A 21,889-nucleotide genomic window follows, 5' to 3' on the forward strand; every position below is an offset into this window, starting at 1 on the left:
ATTGCATCGGGTGGTCACTCAGAGTCAGGTCTTCTGATGCTGAGTGCATCTGAAGAGGCCAGAATTTTCTTGCACCAGCTTGTAAGGGCATATGGGAGTTGGACAGGCAAGTGGTGTGGATCGCTGTATGCTTTTTCCAGAGTGGGCTTCCTCAGTATAGGCCAATTCAGTTGAGGCAAGGGGTACTGTAAAGGGCCTGGAAATCTCAGGTATATGAGACAGGTTGGGATTGGTGGCTCTATTCTTGGCCATTAATTTTAATGCATGGGGCTGGCTGCCAGATACTGGTATTAAATTAACATGATTTTGTTGTCTTAATAAAAGTTTCCATCAGTTTCCTTTTTAACCATGCACTTCGTTTATGCCTTACCCTCTTGAGTGTGGCAGTGACAATGCGTTCTTTAAATTCTGCCCAGATGCAATCAACCAGGTTGCTTTTAAAATCAATCACATAATAGATTTGTAATAGAATGCCAACATGGTTTTTTTTGTTTTATGCATGCTGCTCTTGATTTCACAAATATTTATCTTCTACCTCTTGTGCATTTGTATTTAATAGTGTTAAAATATACCAAATAGTCACCCTTGACCCCATTTGCCTCTCCAACCACCACCTTCTCCATCTCCCTTCTACCTTTCATCTCTAAGTTCATTGAAAGTGCTTTTTACAATTGCTGTCTGGATTTCCTCTCGTCCATATCTATCGTAGACCCTCACTAATTTCCCCCTTGCATTCAACTGAAACCACTCTCGCCACAGTCTGTAATGGCTGCTTCTTAGCAAAATCTAAGAACCAGTACTCTGTTTGTTCTCCGTGACCTGTTGGCTCCCTTTGACACAGTTGACCATGCAGTTCGTCTTGAAATCTTGGCCCCTTTGGCTTCTGTGACTCTGTCTTCTCGTGGTTCTTCTCCTACCTGTTTAACTGCTCCTTCAGATGTGTCCTTTGGATGATACCCAGACAATTTGGAAAGCAGAGTCTGTTGGTCTGCACATGTGCCCTGGCTCACCTCATTCTTCTGACTGAGGAAATATAGGGCAGGGCAGATTGACCACCTCTCCAGTTCCTACTCATAGCTGCATCGTGCAGGTCGGAACCTCCAGCTTCTAAAGCTTCACCTTTCTTCTTTATCGGTGAAAATATATTTAGATATCTGTAAATAGTTTTTATATTGTAGAGTTTTCAAGTTTGTATCTGTTACTTTTAGGGTTTTATAGTTAGTCTACCTGACCTAGTGAGCACACGCCATCCCACTCCCAGTACCCTGCTTGGGTACTAAACTATGCCCAGGACTCTGGGCTTCAAAATTTGTTCTTCCTGCCTGCAGTCCTTCCTGGTCAGCAACGACCACGAATGCTGGTTGTGCTGCCTTCGAGAAGCCCACATCATGGCAAGATGCAGTATCTGCTGTTCATTCCTAAGCCGTACCTGGAAAGAACGGGAACTTCACCTTAGAAAGCACCTAATGGAAAAGACTATGAGACCACAATCAGCCCCAGGCTGGGAAGTCCCTCTCCGTACATCAGTCTGACTCAGCAAGGAGTGCACCTCCTACCACTATGTCCAAATCAGGAGCTAAGCAGTCTACCACCAGAGATCCCTCAGTGGGGACTTGTCTGGAGAGAAGGGAGCATTCTCATAAATACAAGACTAAGTTTTCCTCCAAAACCACTTTGAAGAGGTCAAATCTAGCCCTGCCTAAACCAAGCACTAACTCTGCCCAAGAGAACTTAGGATGTACTAAGTCTCAGAGGCATGATAAAAAAGCACACAAGTCTAGGGCTCCATAGGCACCAGATTGTGATGCGATGGTACCATGCTTCTGGTGCCTCCCAAGCACAAATCCTGAGATCCACCAGTACTGATGAAGATTAACATCTGAGAGTATAAGTCACCTGCAGTTCTGTCTTTCTTCAACGGCTGTGGCACAGACTATCTCTTCTGTGGTTCCAATGGTTCAGGCAGACAGGACCCCTCTGAAGCTGGGAAGAGCTGAGATCTACACTCCGCCTGAGGACATCTTCACGTTTCCAAACCTCGAGGCTCCCACTTTTTCAGCTGCCTCTCTTTTGAGAGAGGTTGTGACTCCACCAGGGGTGCAGCCCTTTGGAAGGAGTTTGTGTCTGATTCCATCTTTGGGCTATAATATCCCTCCAAGGTCACCATCAGTATCACGGTTGGAAATGAATCAGTTTTCTCCCCATCAGAAATTCTGAACTGCCAGATGAACCATTATGCCCTCCTTCTCCTCCAAGACACACTGTCCTGGACAGAAGATCTGGGCCAGCTTGGGTCCATCCCCTACCTCATCATCTGCCTCAGAACTGTCGGTACCTCACACCTTAGGGACCACCACAACCCTCATTTGACTCATCTTGTTAGCCATACTGGGGACCATGGGACCAATAAAATCCTGCAGAATTGGTCTGTTCTGCTAAGGAGTCATGCCTTCCCTCCCCTTTGAGGGGACAACTTGAGTACTTCCAAATCCTTCTGAGGAGGAAGAATATGCACGAGATCTGACAAGATTGCAGTCTTCACATCCAGATTTGGTGGTGATTCGAATGTCTCCATCTGCTCCTGATGACTATAAACAATTGCAGGGGAGTTGCAGATTCCACTTGAGGGTCAGGGTCCTCAACACAAGCTCCTGGACATCCTGCAGTCCTCTAGCTCCAGTAGAATAACGTTCATAATTAACAAAGCCATACTGGAGCCAGCAACAGTGGTCTGGCAAACCACAGCTTACTGGCATACCTACCGCTAAGAGGGCAGAGAAGTGGTACTATGTCCCAACCAATGGAACAGAATTTCAGTTCTCCCACCCTGTTCCTACTTCTTAATGGTCCAAGTCACATCAGAGAGATATAGGCAGCCAATCCCTGACTGATAAACTATTCTGACTGATAAAGAGGGGAAGCTTCTTAACTTATTGGAAAAGGGAGGGTCTTCTTTTCTTCTAGCTTCTAGTTCAGGATAGTCAGTTACCAAGCACTACTGGATAAGCATGGGTTCCTGAACTATTGGAAATTCTCTGACTTTATTGACAGTCTCCCAGAGGACATATCACGTTTCCAGACTCCCATAGAGGTAGCTAAAATGTTGCCAGGATCACTATCCAATCAGCAGTAGATGTATCTGATACATCTTCGAGTGCAGTGGCTGCTGTCATCGTTATGGTCATGGTTCCATGGTTGGTTTTCCCAGAGAGATCCAGAACACCATTGAGAAGCTTGCTTCAGTGAGACTCTTCTGTTTAATCAGAAGACAGATGAGCCCTTACACACTTTAAAGGACTCCAGGGCTACCCTCCAGTCCCTAGAAATATATACACCAGCTCTGAAGAGAAAAAGCCTTGACTGATGGCTCAACAGTTCTTCTACCAGAGACTTTGAGCCACCTTGTAAGAAGCAGATAGCTCAAAAGATCCGCTTCTCCACACCTTCTGCAGCAGATTCCTCCTTCCAATTTCAGCCCTTGTCTAAGCATCATTTTTCACAGGAGCTTAAGAGCTGTAAACCATGAGTCCAACATTTGGGAGTTTTCTAGCACTTTTTCAACACCTGGAGTGCAACACAAACAGGCAAGTGAACGCTCAGCATCATCCATTCTGGTTATACAAGAGTTTGCATCCCTACCCCTTCCAAATCCCCTTTCCCCACCGCTCTTTTGGGGGCCACTCTCAAGAACATTCACAAACAAGAAGTGGAATCTCTCTTAGAGCGGGTTCCTCTTCAGTACTGAGGGAGGGGTTTTACTCAACATATTTCCTAGCACCTCAAAAGAAAGGCGGTTGGTGACCCATTCTCAACCCCTGCCATCTCAATGGCTTTATTTACAAACTTAGGTTTCACATGGTAATGTTGGCATCTAGAAAAATACGTGGTTTACAGCTTTTGTCATGAAGTATGCCTTCTTTCACAGCAGTCCTTCGTTTGGCTGTGCCATCTGTGACCTCTCACCTTTTGAGCATTGCTGTCACTCAGGAGTAATTCATAAAGTAAAAATGGCTGAGAACTTAAAAATTGGACAGTATAGATCACAAATCCCAGGGATGACTAAACCTGATGATATTCTAAACAAAAAGAGCACTCAACCATGCTTACAGCTGTTTCCTTGCTTCACACTGACAAAACATACATTCTAGGCTTCAGAATGACACATCGACAGATTGACAATTCTGGAATCTTATTATATAGGTAATCGGTGTATTGTGAGAACCATAGTTTTGGTATAGGCGTAGCATTCTATTTCTAATTAAATTTAGTGGGCCAGATTCTCCTTCAGCTGACTTTGGTGTAAATTCAAAGTAGCTCAGTTGTTACTCCAGATTTACAGAGATATACAACTTGATTCAAAATCTGGCCCATTAACTCCAAGCCAGTTTTAGTTGCCAGTGTGCTAGGTTTAGTTTCCTGTAGAAAGTGTTCAGTTATTTTAGCCAATTAGAGTTTTGTTCTTAGTATTTAATAGCAATTTCTAAGTCTGTCAAAGTATCAAGAAGGCAGAAAACTGCTTGTCCTATCCAATCACCAACCTTTTGGCTCCAACTTTATTCGAATCGTGGGGCATGAAGCAATTACTCCTGTTGGTCCATTTGACAATGAAAACTACATTTAACTATGATTTATTTTTCCAAAATAGAATGATTGCATATACTTGTATTTTACAGTTTGAAGTCTCAAATTGAGTGCAATTGAAGAAACATAGAGTACATTAAAGAACCACAGTAACCCTGAGATTTAAAAAGAAAGTGGTGGTATGTTTTTGCTATTATCAAAGTAAAAGGTCTCCAGAGACCACCTTTATACCCTGATTGTGCATGTCTAAAACTAAGCAAAGCTGTATGACCAGTGTTGTCTCAGGGGGATGCTGAGTCATTAACTCCTATTTATTACATCTCAGCTGGATTATTGCAGTTTACTGTTCACAGGCCTTTCAGGCTGTTTATATTTTAAATTAAAATTAGCTGCAACATTCTGGATGCAAGCACTAAGTCACTCAAGATTTTGTACATCATGTTATAGCAATTTATAGCAATAGTTCCAGACTGATTCTAAGATTTTTCTTTCTGTAAAAGTATGATTATTCATGGCATTGTCCATGGCTGTAATGGACTACTACAACCTCTTTATTTCACTAAACATTCATTTTATGATCTCTAAGGACTCTCTTGAGGTTTAGAGGTGGCCATTATTTATTGGTTGCAGACAGTCCACTTGATGCTGGTCTGAATGCAGCATGGAGTAAATGGAGCTAAATCTTACTGAAGTGTTTGTGTCAAATTAATTGGTGATCTAAACACTAGTTTAAGTTACATGTTGTAAATGATTGACAACAGCAAGTGTAACTGGCACCAATGTGATGTTCAATGCATGAAACAGAAGAGGAGCAGGAAAATCAGTGTGGCCAGAAGGAGTGAGATAAAGCATATTCACTATAATCTAATTTCATCTTCTGCTAACAGCAATCGCAGGACTCCTGGTACCACATTGAACCATGGCATAACCAGACTAAACTTTTACTGACTTCACTGGAAGAGGTACGCTTGTCTGCTGGCCAGTGCTGTGTGGCTCCCACAGAATGCTGAATTGGTGCACATTACATTACTTTCTGTTTACAGCCATACGTTGACCAGTTACACCACTGTTAACATCACCATTGAATTTGGCCCATATTTCCTGTAGTAAAAGGCTTACACTAAGCCACAACTGCGTGTGCATTAATATAGTATTGGTGCACACCTACCACCCGAGAATCCTTCCCAGGCACATGGAGGGCTTGTTTTCCATTAGAATATGCAAAAGAAAAGGAGGACTTGTGGCACCTTAGAGACTAACAAATTTGTTTGAGCATAAGCTTTCGTGAGCTACAGCTCTCTTCATCGGATGCTGTAGCTCACGAAAGCTTATGCTCAGATAAATTTGTTAGTCTCTAAGGTGCCACAAGTACTCCTTTTCTTTTGCGAATACAGACTAACACGGCTGCTACCCTGAAACCTGTCATTATGCAAGGCATTAGAATATGGTTCATTATTTTACATATTTTTTAAAAAACTTAAAATTCAGTTTTGGGAGCAGAGGATTATTCTTAGTAGATAAGTAAAAGGCAAGAGTAGCTAAAAGATTATAAATCTCACTCTTCTCTGAAGATATTTTTTCTTAAATTTAATTTAAATTTTAAACTTTTAAGTGGTCTATTTGAACACCATCTCCGTCCCACATAAATCTGACTGTGGTTGCCCCAGGAGTTTGTGGATGTGTAGCTGTTACTTTAAATCCTTTTTCTATTTACAAAAATAAAAGTCCAAACTTCTTTAAAATTGAAAGTGAGTTTAAAGTGGCCAGAGAGCCACAGTGTTGTGGAAACTACAAGAGAGGGGATAATTGAAAACTGCTTCTCCCCCCCCCCCTCCCTTGTTGGTTGATCTGTTATCTGCTACTCCTTCCTTCTGACTGTTTCTCCTTTCCTTGTCCTCTTCACCTCCTACCACAGCACAGTTTGATTGCAAAGCACCCTGAAAGTGGGGGCTGTTTCAAATAGAAGATGTAGTGTGGAAGATGTTACAAAGTCAAAAATAGGATAAAACTTTTTTATAATGTGGTGCGACTGAAATTCTTTGAGTAGAATGACAGGTTTCAGAGTAACAGCCGTGTTAGTCTGTATTCGCAAAAAGAAAAGGAGTACTTGTGGCACCTTAGAGACTAACCTGTAGCTCACAAAAGCCTATGCTCAAATAAATTGGTTAGTCTCTAAGGTGCCACAAGTACTCCTTTTCTTTTTGAGTAGAATGATTATGAACTTGGAGACATAAAGGATCAAATTTTCAAAAGATTCCACTTAAATTTTATCCCAATTTCATGCACCCCTATTTTATTTTGTGTACATTTCCTAGCCATGTTTTTGCCTTCACAAATGCATTTTGGGCATACAAATCTTTGTATTTTGCATATGAAAAGTTGTGCATGTAATTCTTGGTTAAACTATTTAAAACAGATTTATTTATTTTTTTGCTTAAAGAGAACATAGTAATCTATTATGCACCTACATTTGCCATGATTTTGAATGTATACATCATTGCAAAATGCCAGTTTAGTCTAGCAAAGTAGTAATCCAAAAGAGAGATCAGGATTATATTTACTTGGGATTTTTGCAATCCCAGTTATTCTTGCCCATACAAAATGTTTTCTTTTATAGCTGCAAAACAGTGGAGGCTTCTCAGGATAGAATTTCCTACCATATTGTTCACCAGATATGCTATCTTTCCCTACTGCTATAAACAGGCTCTCATTCTGCACCTTTATGTGTCAGTTTTGCCTACCCACTTTCAGATGTCACCATCCTCCACTGATGCAAAACTAGTCTATGCGTGGGTACTGTAGAATATCTTGCTCCAGTGTCCTCTTTGCTGAAAACTCAAATATATATAAGGAAAATCTCTCTCTCTAGGAATGTACAAAAGCTAGATCCATGTTCAGGGTAATTTCATTTTTGTTAATTTGCAAGATTAACAAATTACACATTTCATCTAGTGCAAGAGTTACCTTTAGTGAGCATGGTGTACAATTTTTAACTGTTCACATGCATCTCGTTACCAGAATATTATCTTTTTTCATTTGTGGCAAAATATAAAGATTGTTTTGGCACAATATTAATATTTAAAATGCTACCAAAATATCTTTACAAAGGAATGCATGCTTGCAAAGTATGCATCCGTCAATGATCCTAAATTACTTCAGAAGCAAGGGGGGAAAAGGTTTGAATTTAAAAGATTGCTCTGATATGCTCGTCAGAAAGTTGCATCATTTTTATGTCAGACAACTTCAGCTTTCTCAGAGTGAAATGTTCTTCAACTTTCTGGCCTAATAATTATTTTATAAATATCAGAAGTGCAGTGCACTTAATTCTTTAGCTGAAGGCATTATTTTCAGTTTCTGTACACTGCTTCAAGCTTGCTCTATTTAATCATTTTAAAAGCTTATTTGGTGTAAATTGAATTTAACACTGTAGTTGCAAGGGTGTTATGTAAAAAGTCCAAGAGAGCGTTCAGAGCCTAAGATCTTATACTAACAATTGAGTTTCAGAAGTGGAGCAGCTACTGAATCATCTTAAACTCTCTAGCATCCTCTGTTGACACAAATAGGTAATGTCAAGTGTACTCTGTTCTTACTCCTTTATTAAATGCATAAGATGGAAATCAATATACCTACTACATTTTACTTTGTATAGACTTAGGTTATGTAGTGCAGACTTAATTTGGTGTTCCTCAGGTCTGGTTTTACTTTTATTTTTTCACCTTCAGTCAAGTTAGACCAGTTGAAGATTTTTCTGATTTGTGTCTGTCTTAGCTAGTCTTTTTGTATTTTGTGGTGTTTTTCTTTGCCGCAGGGATCCTCAGGACATTGCAAACTATATATATCGTACTGTAGATAATCAGATTGCCTGTTCTTTTGTAAACCTTTCAATTTTTAGACTCTTCTTTCAAAATAATAGAGAAGCCTAGAATCGCCCATGCTAAAATTAAGAATTTATAACTGCATGGAACAGATGTTTTCATAAACATTTGCTATAATTAATTTCAACTAGGGGATTGAAGGAACAAAGCAGTTTTTCCCTCTTCAAAACTTTATTGCTTTTTCCCTATGCAGCGAACTCAGAAATCTTAGCTTTAATATTGTTAATGAAACAAATTTACTCTTCTGTTTAGTTTTCATTGTGAGAAAGAAAAGATTAATTTGTACAAGATAATGGCCTTTGGAAAAATGGAGGAATAAGTTGAATTTGAAGCATCATGTGGAAGGGATGAAAATACTGAGGATGAGTCAATGGGTTAATATTTTATGAGGCCAAAACCTCTATGCTGTCAGGTGTCAGGGTCCCTTAATTATTAGAATAATTTTATGTGACTCAATTTGATATTGAATATATACCTATGGAGTAAAATAATCTGATGGGGTTTGATGTTTGAAGAGTTGTGAACCTTAGTGTTACAAAGAAGCAAACGAGTCTTTTGTGGCATTATATATAGTTTTAATGCATAGTATAATGCTTATTGTATGCTGATTACCCCTTTATACTCAAGATCTGCAATCTGTTAAGTAATTTTTTTGTTTGCATTATACAGCAAACACATTTTGACTAAAATCAGTCTTCCATATTTGTGTTGTCGCTGGGTGTTCATTTTGTTAAACAAAACAGTCTTCTAATAAAATAGCTGATACTGCCTTGCAGATGTGTTCTGTTTTTTTCAGGGATATGGCTTGAAAAGAAAGTACATTGTAGAACCAGAATTTGCTGACATTAAACAGAAGAAAAATATCTGTTTATCACTATTTTCTCTCTCATCTCTGGGAACGGAATTTTTTTTTGTTTCTCTATATAGCAAAATAATCTGTAAGATACGTTTAAAAAAAAGTTTCAAAATAAGCACAGCTTAATTGTTCTATACCTGAAAGCTCAAGTACAGCTGCCAGGAATTTTGAGTAAACTAGTATTCTTGACTTATCTGTCATCTATAAAATGTACAACGAAAAATAGGTAGCTGTCACTAAAATTACATTTCAGCTTTCAATAACCATTTAATGAGTAGCGTAATTATATAAGTATGGTACCTCAAGTACTTCACTCAATAATTAAAAATAATCTCCTCTTTAAAGTGAAAGCTCTATAATTATTATTTGACTTAACCAGGACCACTGTTATGATCTCCAGTGGCACCTCAGATTGTTCAGAGTGGTTTGAAAGTACAAATTAAAATTGTATAAATCATTAAATTATTAAGCTTTAAATATGCTAAAACTGAATATAACGTGGTATTTGAAAGTCATGCTATAGGAATTTACAGACTTATAATGTAAGCGGATACTTGTCTGTTACATTCTCCTTGTCTCTAAGCATAAAACACTGCATTGTTAATAGTAATAAACAAGTGTTTTATATAAACTAAACTTAGAATTGTTTTACAGCTCAAAATAAAGATGTTTATTAACAAAAATTCATCTTCAATTAAAAATAAAATTTTAAGCAGAGTGCAAACTTGTCAGCAGGAAGATGTGTCTTCATTCTGGCATGGGTAAGCAGCTTTTGCAACTGGGGAATGCACGATCTGATTTCCTAAGTGAAATCACTTTTATCTCTGATTCTGAAACTGACAGCCTCAAAACCCTTCCCTACTTATTGCAAGGTTTAAGAAAATGGTTATGACTTTACAATATATATGTAGAGCAGTTTCTTTTGTATTAAATATACTTTCCAAAGACATGAGCACTAAAGAGTTCACAGGTCTTTCTTCGGTAGGTAGGAAAGTATCAAAGGGGCAGCAACTCTTTATTCCAGAATTCTGTACTGGAGTAGTAGTAGCTGTTTAGGATCAGATCCCATTTCTTTTCAACAACTAGCCTTGTACAGTACCACATTTTGACTCTTAAATAAAATGCCAGCATGTCGAGTGATGAGGGACTGGGTTGTTCAGAAAGACCATCTTTGATGCCTTGGTTATCGATTTTATTTTATCCTAGGGCAGGAGTTACTGAAAAATAGTTTTCATGTGAGTTGTCATTGGCTTATATGAAATGAGTTAGTAATAATAGTGCCTAGCTCTTGGATAGTGCTTTTCATTCCGAGCTCTCAGAGCGCTTTACAAAGCCAGCTGGTATCATTATGCCTCTGTTACAGATGAAAAAACTGAGGCAAAGGGAAGTGAAGTAACTTTCCTAAGGTCACACAGCAGCTAGGTGGCAGAGCAGGAATAGAATCCAAGTCCTCATGTGGAATTCTATTCACTGAGCCATATGGCCTTACCTCTTGGACATGTGTTTTATTTGAAGAAGCATCATAACTCAATCTTGATGGGAAAAGGCCAAGGATTCAGGGGTATTGATGGTGGACCACCCTCTCCCCTTTGTAAGTAGTCTGTCTTGCTTAGAGGCATGTTACTGAGCCAATGTGAGGGAAACTTGAACTGCCCTGGCTGCCTTCTGTGGAAAGAAGACTTCATTTTACTATTCATTTAGTTAAAACATTTCACAATATATAAATTGACTTCAGATAGGAAAACATATTTCTTTTTCATCCATTTTTATTAGACGTTATCTTTTAAAAACATCTTATTCACTTAGGCTTGTCTCTAGTTGTTAAACGAACTCAAAACCCCAGATACAAACACCTTTGAGGTTTGGGAAAATTCATATCCAGAACTGAAGCTTGAGACTTGAGGTCTTCTCTAGTTAATCAATAACATTCTTCAAGATGGAAGGATGAGACCTATCCAGGTAAGGCTGTCTATTTCTTAGCCATGAAACACATTGCCACATAGATTAAGATCACTTACATATGCCCTTGTGCCCTACATTGCTACGTTCAATATCAGTGTATCCTTGTCTTATGACTAAGGTCTGCTTCTTTCATTTTTGTTTTTTAGGAGGATCCCATGAGAATGGAAGACCACATTATACATTAGTCTCTGATGGAACATTTATTTCTTACAGGTAGGTATTTGTTTGCTATTTTAAAAATATTTTTGTTTGACTAGAATGGGAATCATCACCTACTTAAAGCCAAAGAGCAGTCTGAGATTATTTAAGAATATTATACAACTTAAACTGAAGTATGCTTTTTCAATAGATTGATTTGATATCTCTTTTCTGATGAATTAGTGTATGTTGTGAAAAACTAGGTTGATTTGTGAAGCATATCTTGTTGGAGGGAGCCAAGCTAGTTAAACATTTCAACAACAAAAGGCTCACATGTCCATGAAGTATGTTTTTCAAGTGGTGGTACCAAAGTCTTTCACCTCTAAGTGTGTCACTTAAGCTCAATTATGTGCTAATACAATATTTAATTCACCAGGATCATCTTTGTGATCTTCTGCGAAGTCACTGAACATACTGATCACATGGGAGCCTAATACAACTTAAATTGTAATTCACAAGAGAATTACAATTTGTTTGGTAATATCTAATTTTGATTTATCATCTGCAATCATGACACTATTACATCTCAATTAGTAATAAACACTAGAAATACCATTTAAGGTAAATGGAATACTAAGTTAACTTTTTTGTTAGCATTGTCATCAGAACTTTGAATCTTGTTTGAATAAATGTTTGAGGATGTTTGTACTTGAAATCAGAAAAAGCTAATAGGAAGAAAAATTCAAGTGCTGCTTCCTGTGTTAGTTGATAACTTAGATAATAGATAAAAGTGGTAGAAGTGTCATTTCAGACTTTATGTAAACAAAGAGCCAATTCCACTATTAAATTAACATTTGAGAACCATCCGTGATTGGGAAAAGCCATAGTTTTGGTACAAATACAGTTTAAATTATATGTCTGCATAACGAAATCTGATTCTTGAGCAGTAGGTTAAAGCCATGCTAATCATCAGAGTCTTTCAGATTTATTTATACAATGTGCTAATGAGATTCTCTGAACAAATACAAAATATCAAAATTAGTAACAAAAATAACTATTAACAAACTTAGCCAATGTTAACTAAAGCATTCAAAATCTCCACCCAAAAAAGATCTTTAAACCTCTCAGGCAAAATAAAAACAAAAACCTATGTAAATGGATAGACCTTGCAGCAATCCCTGTAGTTAATTCTCCTTAAATTTAGATAAGTGGGTGTTTTCTCCTAGCTCATTAAGCAGTGGAAACGGGAAGCATGTGTGACTGGGACATTTCTAAATATTCTGGGAAGTTATGGATATGTCCTGGTTAGGTAGCAGAGAATTTGTAAGTTGATCTTCAGCTTCTGATTCAGATTATTCTGTGTGTTGCTTGAAAAGAAGCTTTAGTAGAGTAAGATGTGTTTAAGTAGTCTATATTTTTAAGATATCATTGAAAGTTTGAAGTTCACCAATGGTAAAATTTAAACCATGTGGATTGTTTGTGGGTTTTTTAGTATTTGAGTGCTTTTATCATTAATAAAACCTGAATTTGATTAGTTTGGAAGAACTTGTTATTTCCATGAAATGTGTGTTTGATCTTCACACTGCTGTAGAGTTATACCATCACAATGGAAGTCTTTGCTAGGTGTGCAAATTGTTCACTTGGCCAATAAATCAAGCTGGACTCTAACCTCACTATCTGTAATACTGTGCCACTGGAAAGTAGAAATATTGTCTTTCTCTACTTCCCAAGGGCAGCTGACCCCCTCCTCGCCAAAGAGGTGAACCCCTTGCCAGCGCATGTGACTACAGACTATTACATTAATCTGTTTAGCCGCAGTACCAGCTGCTTGCATATTTTTAATTATCTTATAGATGGTATAACAGTGACCTATGAAATAAAATGAAGGTGAGTATTTTTTAACTTTTTATTTTACAGGCTATTTTTCTAAATTTATTTTAATGATCTAATTGTTACTTTTAGGGAGAGCTATAGATGCACATACTCATTTTGGCTGTATAGATTCTAACATCTCAAGGACACTTATTTTCTTCAAAGGTGTTTTCGTACATTAGTACTGCTAATAATAAAGCTGTGGACTGAAAAAACTCACTTTTCATACTTTTTCTGTTGATTAACTAATTTTATGATTCTGAGACTTACGACCAATATGCGTAAATAATTTCTGAATCGTACATGACTGTAATTTCTAGATTCCCAATATATCCCAACAAACCTTTTCTTCTAGTGGGGACTAATTTCCATGGCAACATTTGATCATTCAAAGTTCTGGGATGTGCAGACACTGTGTGCTCTTCTTTCTGCTATATGCAGTGTTTTTGTATCTGTGTCAGTCCCAGGATATTAGAGAGACAAGGTTGGTGAGGTAATATCTTTTATTGGAAGTTGGTTCAACGATATTACGTCCCCCACCATGTCTCTCTAATATCTTGGGACTGACACAGCTAAAACATCTAAAGCTTGTCTCTCTAACTAATAAAAGATATTACCTCACCCATCTTGTCCCTCTTTCTGATATTATTCAGGCAGAGAGATGATCTGGGTATGAAAAGATGTTGGCCCACATTCTTCCTCTTTTTGACAGGCTCTGCTTCTCAGTTGTTTCCTTTCTCCCTGCAGGTTGGTCCTGCTGGCTGAGTGTTTTTCCTGTGCTCCAGCCAGCTACTAGAATTCCTATGGAGTACACACCAAAGAAAGGAAGCAAGAGAGATAAGCTGTGTTTCCATTTCTCCAGCTGTCTGTCATAAGTCTAGTTTGCACAGTGCTTCCATCTTGTGTACCTCTTGTCTTTCCCTGCTAAGAAGCAGCTTTCTCCCATCCTCACAATCATCCTTGGTTGTCTTCACTGATTTTTTTAAAACCACCCGTAGGCAAGAATGTGGCTCCTTTTTCTCATGTGGCCAAAGATCTCCCAGAGAAGAGGAAAATGGAGGAAGATCTGGAGCCCTATGCCCCTACAGTTGCCCCTTTTCTCCTCCTGCCTTCTATGTCCTCCATAAAAAACACCAAGAGATTGTTCCTATGTTTTTTCACATAGCTCAGACACTAAAAATTAGAGCAGAAGGCCTACTGAACTCCTGTCTTTCTACAAGGAAGTTCCTTTCAGAGCTTGGCTTCCTTGTCTACCTTTCTGTTTCCAAGATCGAAGAGTCAGCCTATCCAACCCCACAAAGCTTTCACCTTACCAAGAAACCTGAAATAGATGACTTCTCAGTTTGGTTCCCTGCTGTCCACAAGGCCTCCCAATTAAGATTTGATTTTGTCTGTACAACTTCAATCTCTCCTTGCAGTCCTCTGTTCTGACCCTTTTGAACCATTACATTTGATAGTCTTTAACCTTCTCTTAGTGGAAGTGGCCTGTTTGGTTTCTGTCACTTCATCTCCATGTGTGGGCACTCCAGTTTTGATTTTCTGTGAGGGGAAGGTAATCCTCTGGACCCGTACTGATTCTCTCCTTATGGGATTTTTCTCTGAATACCAGGAGTCCCTAAAAGGGCCTCTGACATTTCCTGTCAATGCAGAGAGCTTTGAAGATTTGCATTCTTCTCTAAATCATTTCAGAAATTCCTTTCCTTTCTCGTTATGTTGAGTGCAGCTCTCTCCCATCCTCACAATCCTCCTTGGTTGTCTTCACTGATTTCTTTTAAACCATCTGAAGGCAAGAATATAGCTTCTTTTTCTCATGTGGATATGTCTTGTCACTTTTTAAAATCCAGATTCTTTATTCCACAGCTGATCTCCTCTGTACAAATCTCTTCCAGGCGACTCCACTAGAGCAATTTCCACCTTTTTGAACCAAGAAGGAAGAAGCCTCAACTGAGGCATCTTGTCTCAACACTACTGTGTGGTTCTAACTACTTTAGCATGCACTCGTGTCAGGTACTTTCTGTTCTTCCTAAGTAGTGGAGCTGGTCTTTATTTTCTGGGAAGCAGAGAAGGTAGTGCAGGCCTCCACTCTCGTTGCCCTTTTGTGTACAAGACATGGGTAAGTGGTTAGAAATAGGAGAGTGAGTGCAAACTAACATGCTTGAGAAGTTCTCAACTGGAGATCAGAGCCTATGAAAGAGTTGGGTGCCAAAATCATCTTTATCCACAAGGGCTTCTTGAGAGTTTGTTGGTAAAAGGAGAAAAACCAAGAACTGGCATTGCCTTCCTCACATCCCCAGAAAGCATTTTTAGCATTTTTATTTTTTCTTACAGGAAAAGTACAGGGTGTACAGGTGTCATAGTATTGTGAGACTGTGTTCTTCATAAATTATTCAGTTGTTCACTGTATGCGCCCAGTAAATGAGCCCCTAGTATCTGATCATATTGAATCAGGGTCTATCTTTGATTTTAGTTTTCTGGTCCAAAAAAGAGCTGATCAAAACATGGAAACTGTTGATTCCATAAGAAGAATGTAATGGTTGGCGTGTAAACATTGGGCAAAGGGAATTCCTTACCCTATCTTTCATTTCCCCATATTAATTAAATTATTACACTATTTTTTCCATTAAGGGTCGGTTTCCTCTCTCACTCTGATTTCAGACACTTCAGTGAAACAGATCTGTTCATGAAACACCAGTTCAGCACTTTTCAGGGACATTGGTTGAAACTATTTGTACACATAAGAAAGCCATCAATAAGGCATCCTTGGTGAAAAGTGTCTGGGTGAGATCTCTATTGCTATGTCTACAGTACAATTAAAAACCCACAGATGGCCTGTGCCAGCTGACTCAGATTTGTGGGGCTCGAGCTAAGGGGCTGTTTAATTGTGGTCTAGACGTTCAGGTTCAGGCTAGAGACTAGGCTCTAGGACTCTGCAAGGTGAGAGGGTCCCAGAGCTTGGGCTGCAGCCAACCCCCAAACATCTACACCTCAGACAGCCCCTTAGCCCCAGTTAGCTGGGCTGGGCCAGCTGCGGGTGTCTCATTGCAATGTAGACATACCCTAAGTGCTCATATAACATCGGTAAATAAGAAAGGTGCTCAGCTGTGGAAGTCTGACACAAGAATTCAAATGAATTCAGGTCTTCCTTTGTTTAGCAAGCACTTCAATTCCCATCTCTTTGCACCAGCCTCACCTTAGTAAGAGATGGTGATAAATACACAAACAACATCCAAGGCTGGAACAGATAACTTTGTCCTTACAAGGATCAAGCTGAAGCTAAATACTATGATGAATGTCTCAATATAGAAATAAAATGCAGTAGATATCAATACACCTTTTGCCTAAAATTGTAGCAGACAGTCCACTGAAAAGGGTGACCAAGGAAATAGCACCCAGTTTGACACACGCATACAGTGTAATGAATCTGGTATAAGATTGGTTGGAAACAATATAACTTACTAATGATTTTTAGATATAAATGGTACCGCTAGATATACAGGTATGATTTAGGTAAACCGTAGAACATACTGCAAAGAGGTCTTTTGGTAATCACAGATACAAATGACTTTTTCTTAATTAGCAAAATATATTCCAGTTGTTGATCTACTGTATGCACACAGTAACCACAGTGGTTAAATGTACTTTGTGAGTGAAAAACATTGCACTGGTTGGTAAAATGTTCCTAAACCCCAGCAAAATTGAAAACCACAATAATAGAATTACTGTTTGTTCTGAAATCTGAAGGAGGAGACACCTGTGGTAAGAGGAGGGAACAGAAAATGCATTTAACTGATAAACATCTTCCAAAACACAGTTTAATGAAAGGGTTTTGATGAAGAACAAAAACTGTAAATAAGCTGCATAGCATTTGGGGTTCAGTCTGGTCCTATTTGCAGGATTTTAAAAAAAATTATGTTCTAATTTATATTAAGCACCACCAGTCCTTTTAATAATCTTTAAATAAATAAATAAACAAACCCTGTGCATTAATGTCATTGTCTTGGGTGTTAAAAACTTTTTATAAATCCCCCATATCCTACCCAGTCTGACAACTGCTCATTACTAAAAAGAGCATGAATTAAAATATTTATTAAAAGTTCTTAAGCACAGGAGGTCTAAGTAGTGCAGTATCGGGATTCCTTTAAAACTCAAAGCTCAAATCATCTTTGTGCCAATGTGACTAAAATTGACAGATAAATGGCACTACATTCTTCTTGGTGTTGAGTTGCACATTTTCTTATCTTAATCATACTGGCTTTTGCTCCTTGGAGAGGAAAACTAGTCCATAAGGTTCTTAGTGACCTAAAAGCAAGAGCATCTGTTGCAGAACCATGAGTGAGTTGTTGGCTGACTTTAGCAGTAAGGGAGCCTGCAGATGATCAATTCCTTTCTCAGCACTAGATGTCATTGCAGCCAGTAGGATTTTAAATGGAGGAGTACTGTGTTACAAGTTGCAACAGAACTACTGTAGCTTACCCAAGATAACTTAGTTTTCATATAGACTCTTCTGAAAGTAAATATGATTAGTAATTTCATTTTGCTAAAGAAATGACAATGCTGAAGTTATATGTAAGGTATATAAAAGAGCTGAGGACTGATTAGTTTTAGTCCAAAAAGTTTGAACAGAAATTTTTCCAAAAATATTGTAAACCTGAAATAATTCTGAAGAGCAATGAGCATCATCTCTGCATCATAAGAGTGCCTCTAATTTAACCTGCTGAATAAAACCAATCTGAACTAATAGGGAAAAAATAGCAATTTCATGAAACAAATATTCTAAGTCATGTGGACATGATAATGATGTCAAAATGAATAGATTTGCAGAGAGAGAGGACATTTTTGATATGTCTTTCTAACCAATAAGACTGCAATATGCTCATGAACTAAAACAAGTTGTGATTGACTGAGTTACCCTGCATGTCATCATACAGTCATTTGCATAAATGTTTTGAAATTGTAAATGTGGGTAAACACTGCTTTAAAAACTCTTGTTATGAGATCTCTCTGATATCAGATAACTTTTTCCTGATGATTCTTCTGTGCCCTAGTTATACCAATGCAGACTATCTCTAGTGAGGTAGGTATCAACAAAGAGAAATACAGAAATGTTGGTACCCTCTATCAGGGCAGTTGCACCTCCACCCTTCCTGTGTGACTCTCTTTCTAGCTTGATGATTGTCAGAGCTGTAACTTTTAACTTTCATTATTAGCATCTACAAAACGCAACAATTTTAGACTGTCTTGAAAAGCAGGTGTTTGTATTGGTATAACAAGGGGACATAAGGGAATTACTCAGGGCCTGGCTAATAGTTTGTTAGTAGATGTAAATACAAGAAGTGGGAAACGACAAATGTAATGTTAGACCTATTTAACAGAATTATTCATTTTATCTAGTCCCTTTGTTGCCTGAATATTAACTTAGGAGAATTAGTACATGGTACCTGGAGGACTCACCAATTTAAAAAAAAAGTGACTCTGCAATACTAATAAAAAGTGTGCAAGGTCCTCCAGGTGGTGGCCTCACACAGGTTATTAAAATAACTTCTGTTCCAGAGAACTGGAGGGTAGCAAAGATGGTACCTTTATTTACAAAGGGCTCTAAGGGTGATCTGGGGAATTAGACAGGTAAGCCTTATATCTGTAAATTGCAAGTTGGTTGAAAAAAAAAATGTAATCCCCCGGAACAGCATACTATGATAATGTCTAGTCAGCACGTTTTATGTCAATCAAAATAGTCTCTCTCTAATCACTTGAAATTCTTTGTGTGTGTCAATAAATTAGTGGATAAAGGAGACCCAGTTGATATAACTTTTCCTTTCAAATGCATTTGACAGAATCCAATAACAGAGACTTCTTTAGTTAAGTAGTCATGAGGTTAGAGGCAAAGTATTGTCATGGATCAAAAACTGGCTGGAAGGCAGAAAACAGATTAGGAGTAAATTTTCTTCTTGACAAAACGTTTCTCAAGGTCCCTACTAGTTTCAATGCTGTCAGTTATATTAATGATCTGGAAAGGGGAGTGAGCAGTGAGACAGCAAAATTTACAGATATGACAAAGTTATTTAGGTTAATGAGGACCAGTAAGGACTGAGTAACTTTAGTGAGGACCAGTAAGGACTGAGTAACTTCAGAGGAACCTAACCAACCCAGGTTAATGGGCAACACAGTGAAGTTCAATGCTTATAAATACGAAGAGGAAAAAAATCAATCTACTTGTATACCTTACAAGGTTCTAAATAACTTTCCTGAGTGGATACTGCTATTTGAGCATCATTGTAGACAGTTCAATGAACACCTCTACTCAATGTGCAACTGCAGTAAAAAAAAAGAAAAGAAAAAACAATAAAAAAAAAAACCAAGATGTTAGGATGTACAAGGAATGGGATGAAGAGCAAAACAGAAAATATTATAATGCATTATAGAAATCAGTGGCATGGCCTCATCTGGAATATCAGCATAGTACTGTCACCCCAGTCTCAAAAAGGATATTGCCGGGAGTTCAGAGAAGGGCAACGTGATTTGATTGATATGGGGCAAGGAAAAACCCCTCATAACAGATCGGAAAAAGTTCTGATTATTTGCCTTAGAAAGGAGATGAATAAGAGGGGTCATGATAAAAGCATATTAAATAATGAATGATATAGAGAAAGTAGATCAGGAGCTTCTGTTCTCTTTGTCTAATAACACAAGAAGAAGGGGGCATTCAATTAAATCAAAAGGTGGCAAATTAAAAATTTATTTTTACACATTGTGTAATTAGGCTGTGCAACTCACTGCCACATCCCTATCTCATTGCCACATGTCACTGAGGCCAAGACCTTCAGAAGATTTAAAAGGAGATTGGACATATATATAGCTAACAAGACTTCCAAAGTTCTTATAGTTAATGCTAACACATTTTGGAAGGGATATTAAACCTCATGCTTCAGAGCTAAAGCCAACCTTTAACTATTAGAGATCAGAATGAGACCTGTTTGGGATGAGGGTAGCAAATTACCCACATCTGTCTGCTGCAGGTTCCTCTGAAGCATCTGGTGTTGGCCACTGTCATAGGATACTAGATAAACTACAGGTCTGATCCATTATGGCAGGTTGCTGGGCTTATCAGTTGATTTGTTTCCCTGTCCTGACTAGGTGATTGAAAAGGCTTTAGTAGAAGTGAGCTTATATCTTGACAGGAGAAGAGACAGCATCCTCCCTGGAGCTTATTTGGTCATTATTGCTTCTGTCTTCTTTTGTCATGTTATCTAAGATTTGCGGAACAGTTAAATATAGCTTGAAACATAGTACCACCCACAGACTTCCTGCCTGACCTTGGACAGATTGCTCTGTTTCCCTTTGCCACAGTTTTCCCATCTGTAAAAATGAGGACATTTCTGTACCATAAGCTTAATATACTGATGTTTATGAAGAGTTCTGGTACCACAATGATTTTTGTAGAAAAGCGTATACACAAAATAAAGCACTCAGCTGTATTCTGGCAGTTGACTTGTGGTTGTTACTTAAATGAGAACTGTCAATGCAATGTCATGATGGTGAAAAGTACAACTTTCTTACTAGTAATTGGAATTCTCAGAGTTATTGCCTCCAAGGTCCTCACTTGCTTTCTCTCCTACCCCAGTTATAAAGAGTATCTGTCTCTCTTCCAGGCAGGAACTAGGGCCCTATGTGCCATTCCCCTCTCTTCTCTCATGGTCTCTGCAGCTCTTTCTCAGAGCAATGGGATTTTCTGAGAGCTTAGCACTTTAAGTGCCTAAATGGGGATCATATAAGTACCTTAGGTAAATAAATGAGATCTGAATTCTTTGGAAAATCTGGCTTTGAATCTTGGATCTTGCAGCAATATTGCCATTATATGAGCAATAATGAGAGTTCATAGTGGACCCAAGATTTTCTCCGCATGCTATATCTGTATGGAAGTTCTGGACAGAGCAGGAAAGTAATTGTATTTTCCAAACAAAAACAGTCACTAGTCCAGATGGGGAAGGTGGTGCTTGGGGGTGAATAGACCCTCTTTGTTTCAGGTTTGTTTTGCTCTACATACTTGTTGAGTGGTCCTCAAAAATACCATTCTTTTTATTTTCCCATTTTTGTGCAGTAAACGCCTGTACTTTCATAACTTTGCTTTCTGCTACTTCCCCTTTTTAAAATGCCATTTTATGCTGTCATAAATAAAACAAATTCTGTGTGTTTCTTGGATGCATGCAGAAGCTGTATGTTTGACAAGAGCTGTTGCTTTCATTTAAATGTAAATATTACATTTAGATATTCAGATTTTCTCATCAATAATGACCTCAAATTGCAGAGCATAAGGCACAATAATTAGGGAAATCATTTAGTCTGACAGCATATAGCATCAATAACTTGTTGCTTCATTGGGTGCTTGTGGAGGTTGAGCTGGGGTCTCAACACATTTAAATAAAAACATTTTAAATAAGTAAACTGAATAAAAATGACAAATCAGGTTTACTGGGCCCTGGTACATTGTGCTACTTCACATATTTTTTCTGACAGTAACAGCATTGCTTAAATGTACTTTTAACCCATTTGTTTGGGGTCATTCTGCTGGGGATCCTTTTTTTTCTCTCCACTGGCCCAGAGCAGGGAA

The 21,889-nt window shown here is 38.2% G+C and overlaps 1 protein-coding gene across 1 annotated transcript in view; it reads left to right on the forward strand.

The window, feature by feature from the left end:
• The window catches only part of TBC1D5 (TBC1 domain family member 5), a 274,157-nt gene that overhangs the window by 31,984 nt on the left and 220,284 nt on the right, over window positions 1-21,889 (forward strand). The window contains exon 3 of the mRNA XM_073333539.1: window positions 11,421-11,487. Within this exon, the coding sequence (XP_073189640.1) occupies window positions 11,421-11,487 (67 nt within the window). The remainder of the gene's footprint in view (window positions 1-11,420; window positions 11,488-21,889) is intronic.

The sequence above is a fragment of the Lepidochelys kempii genome, chromosome 2 (genome assembly GCF_965140265.1).
Source record: "Lepidochelys kempii isolate rLepKem1 chromosome 2, rLepKem1.hap2, whole genome shotgun sequence".
Taxonomy (NCBI): domain Eukaryota; kingdom Metazoa; phylum Chordata; order Testudines; family Cheloniidae; genus Lepidochelys; species Lepidochelys kempii.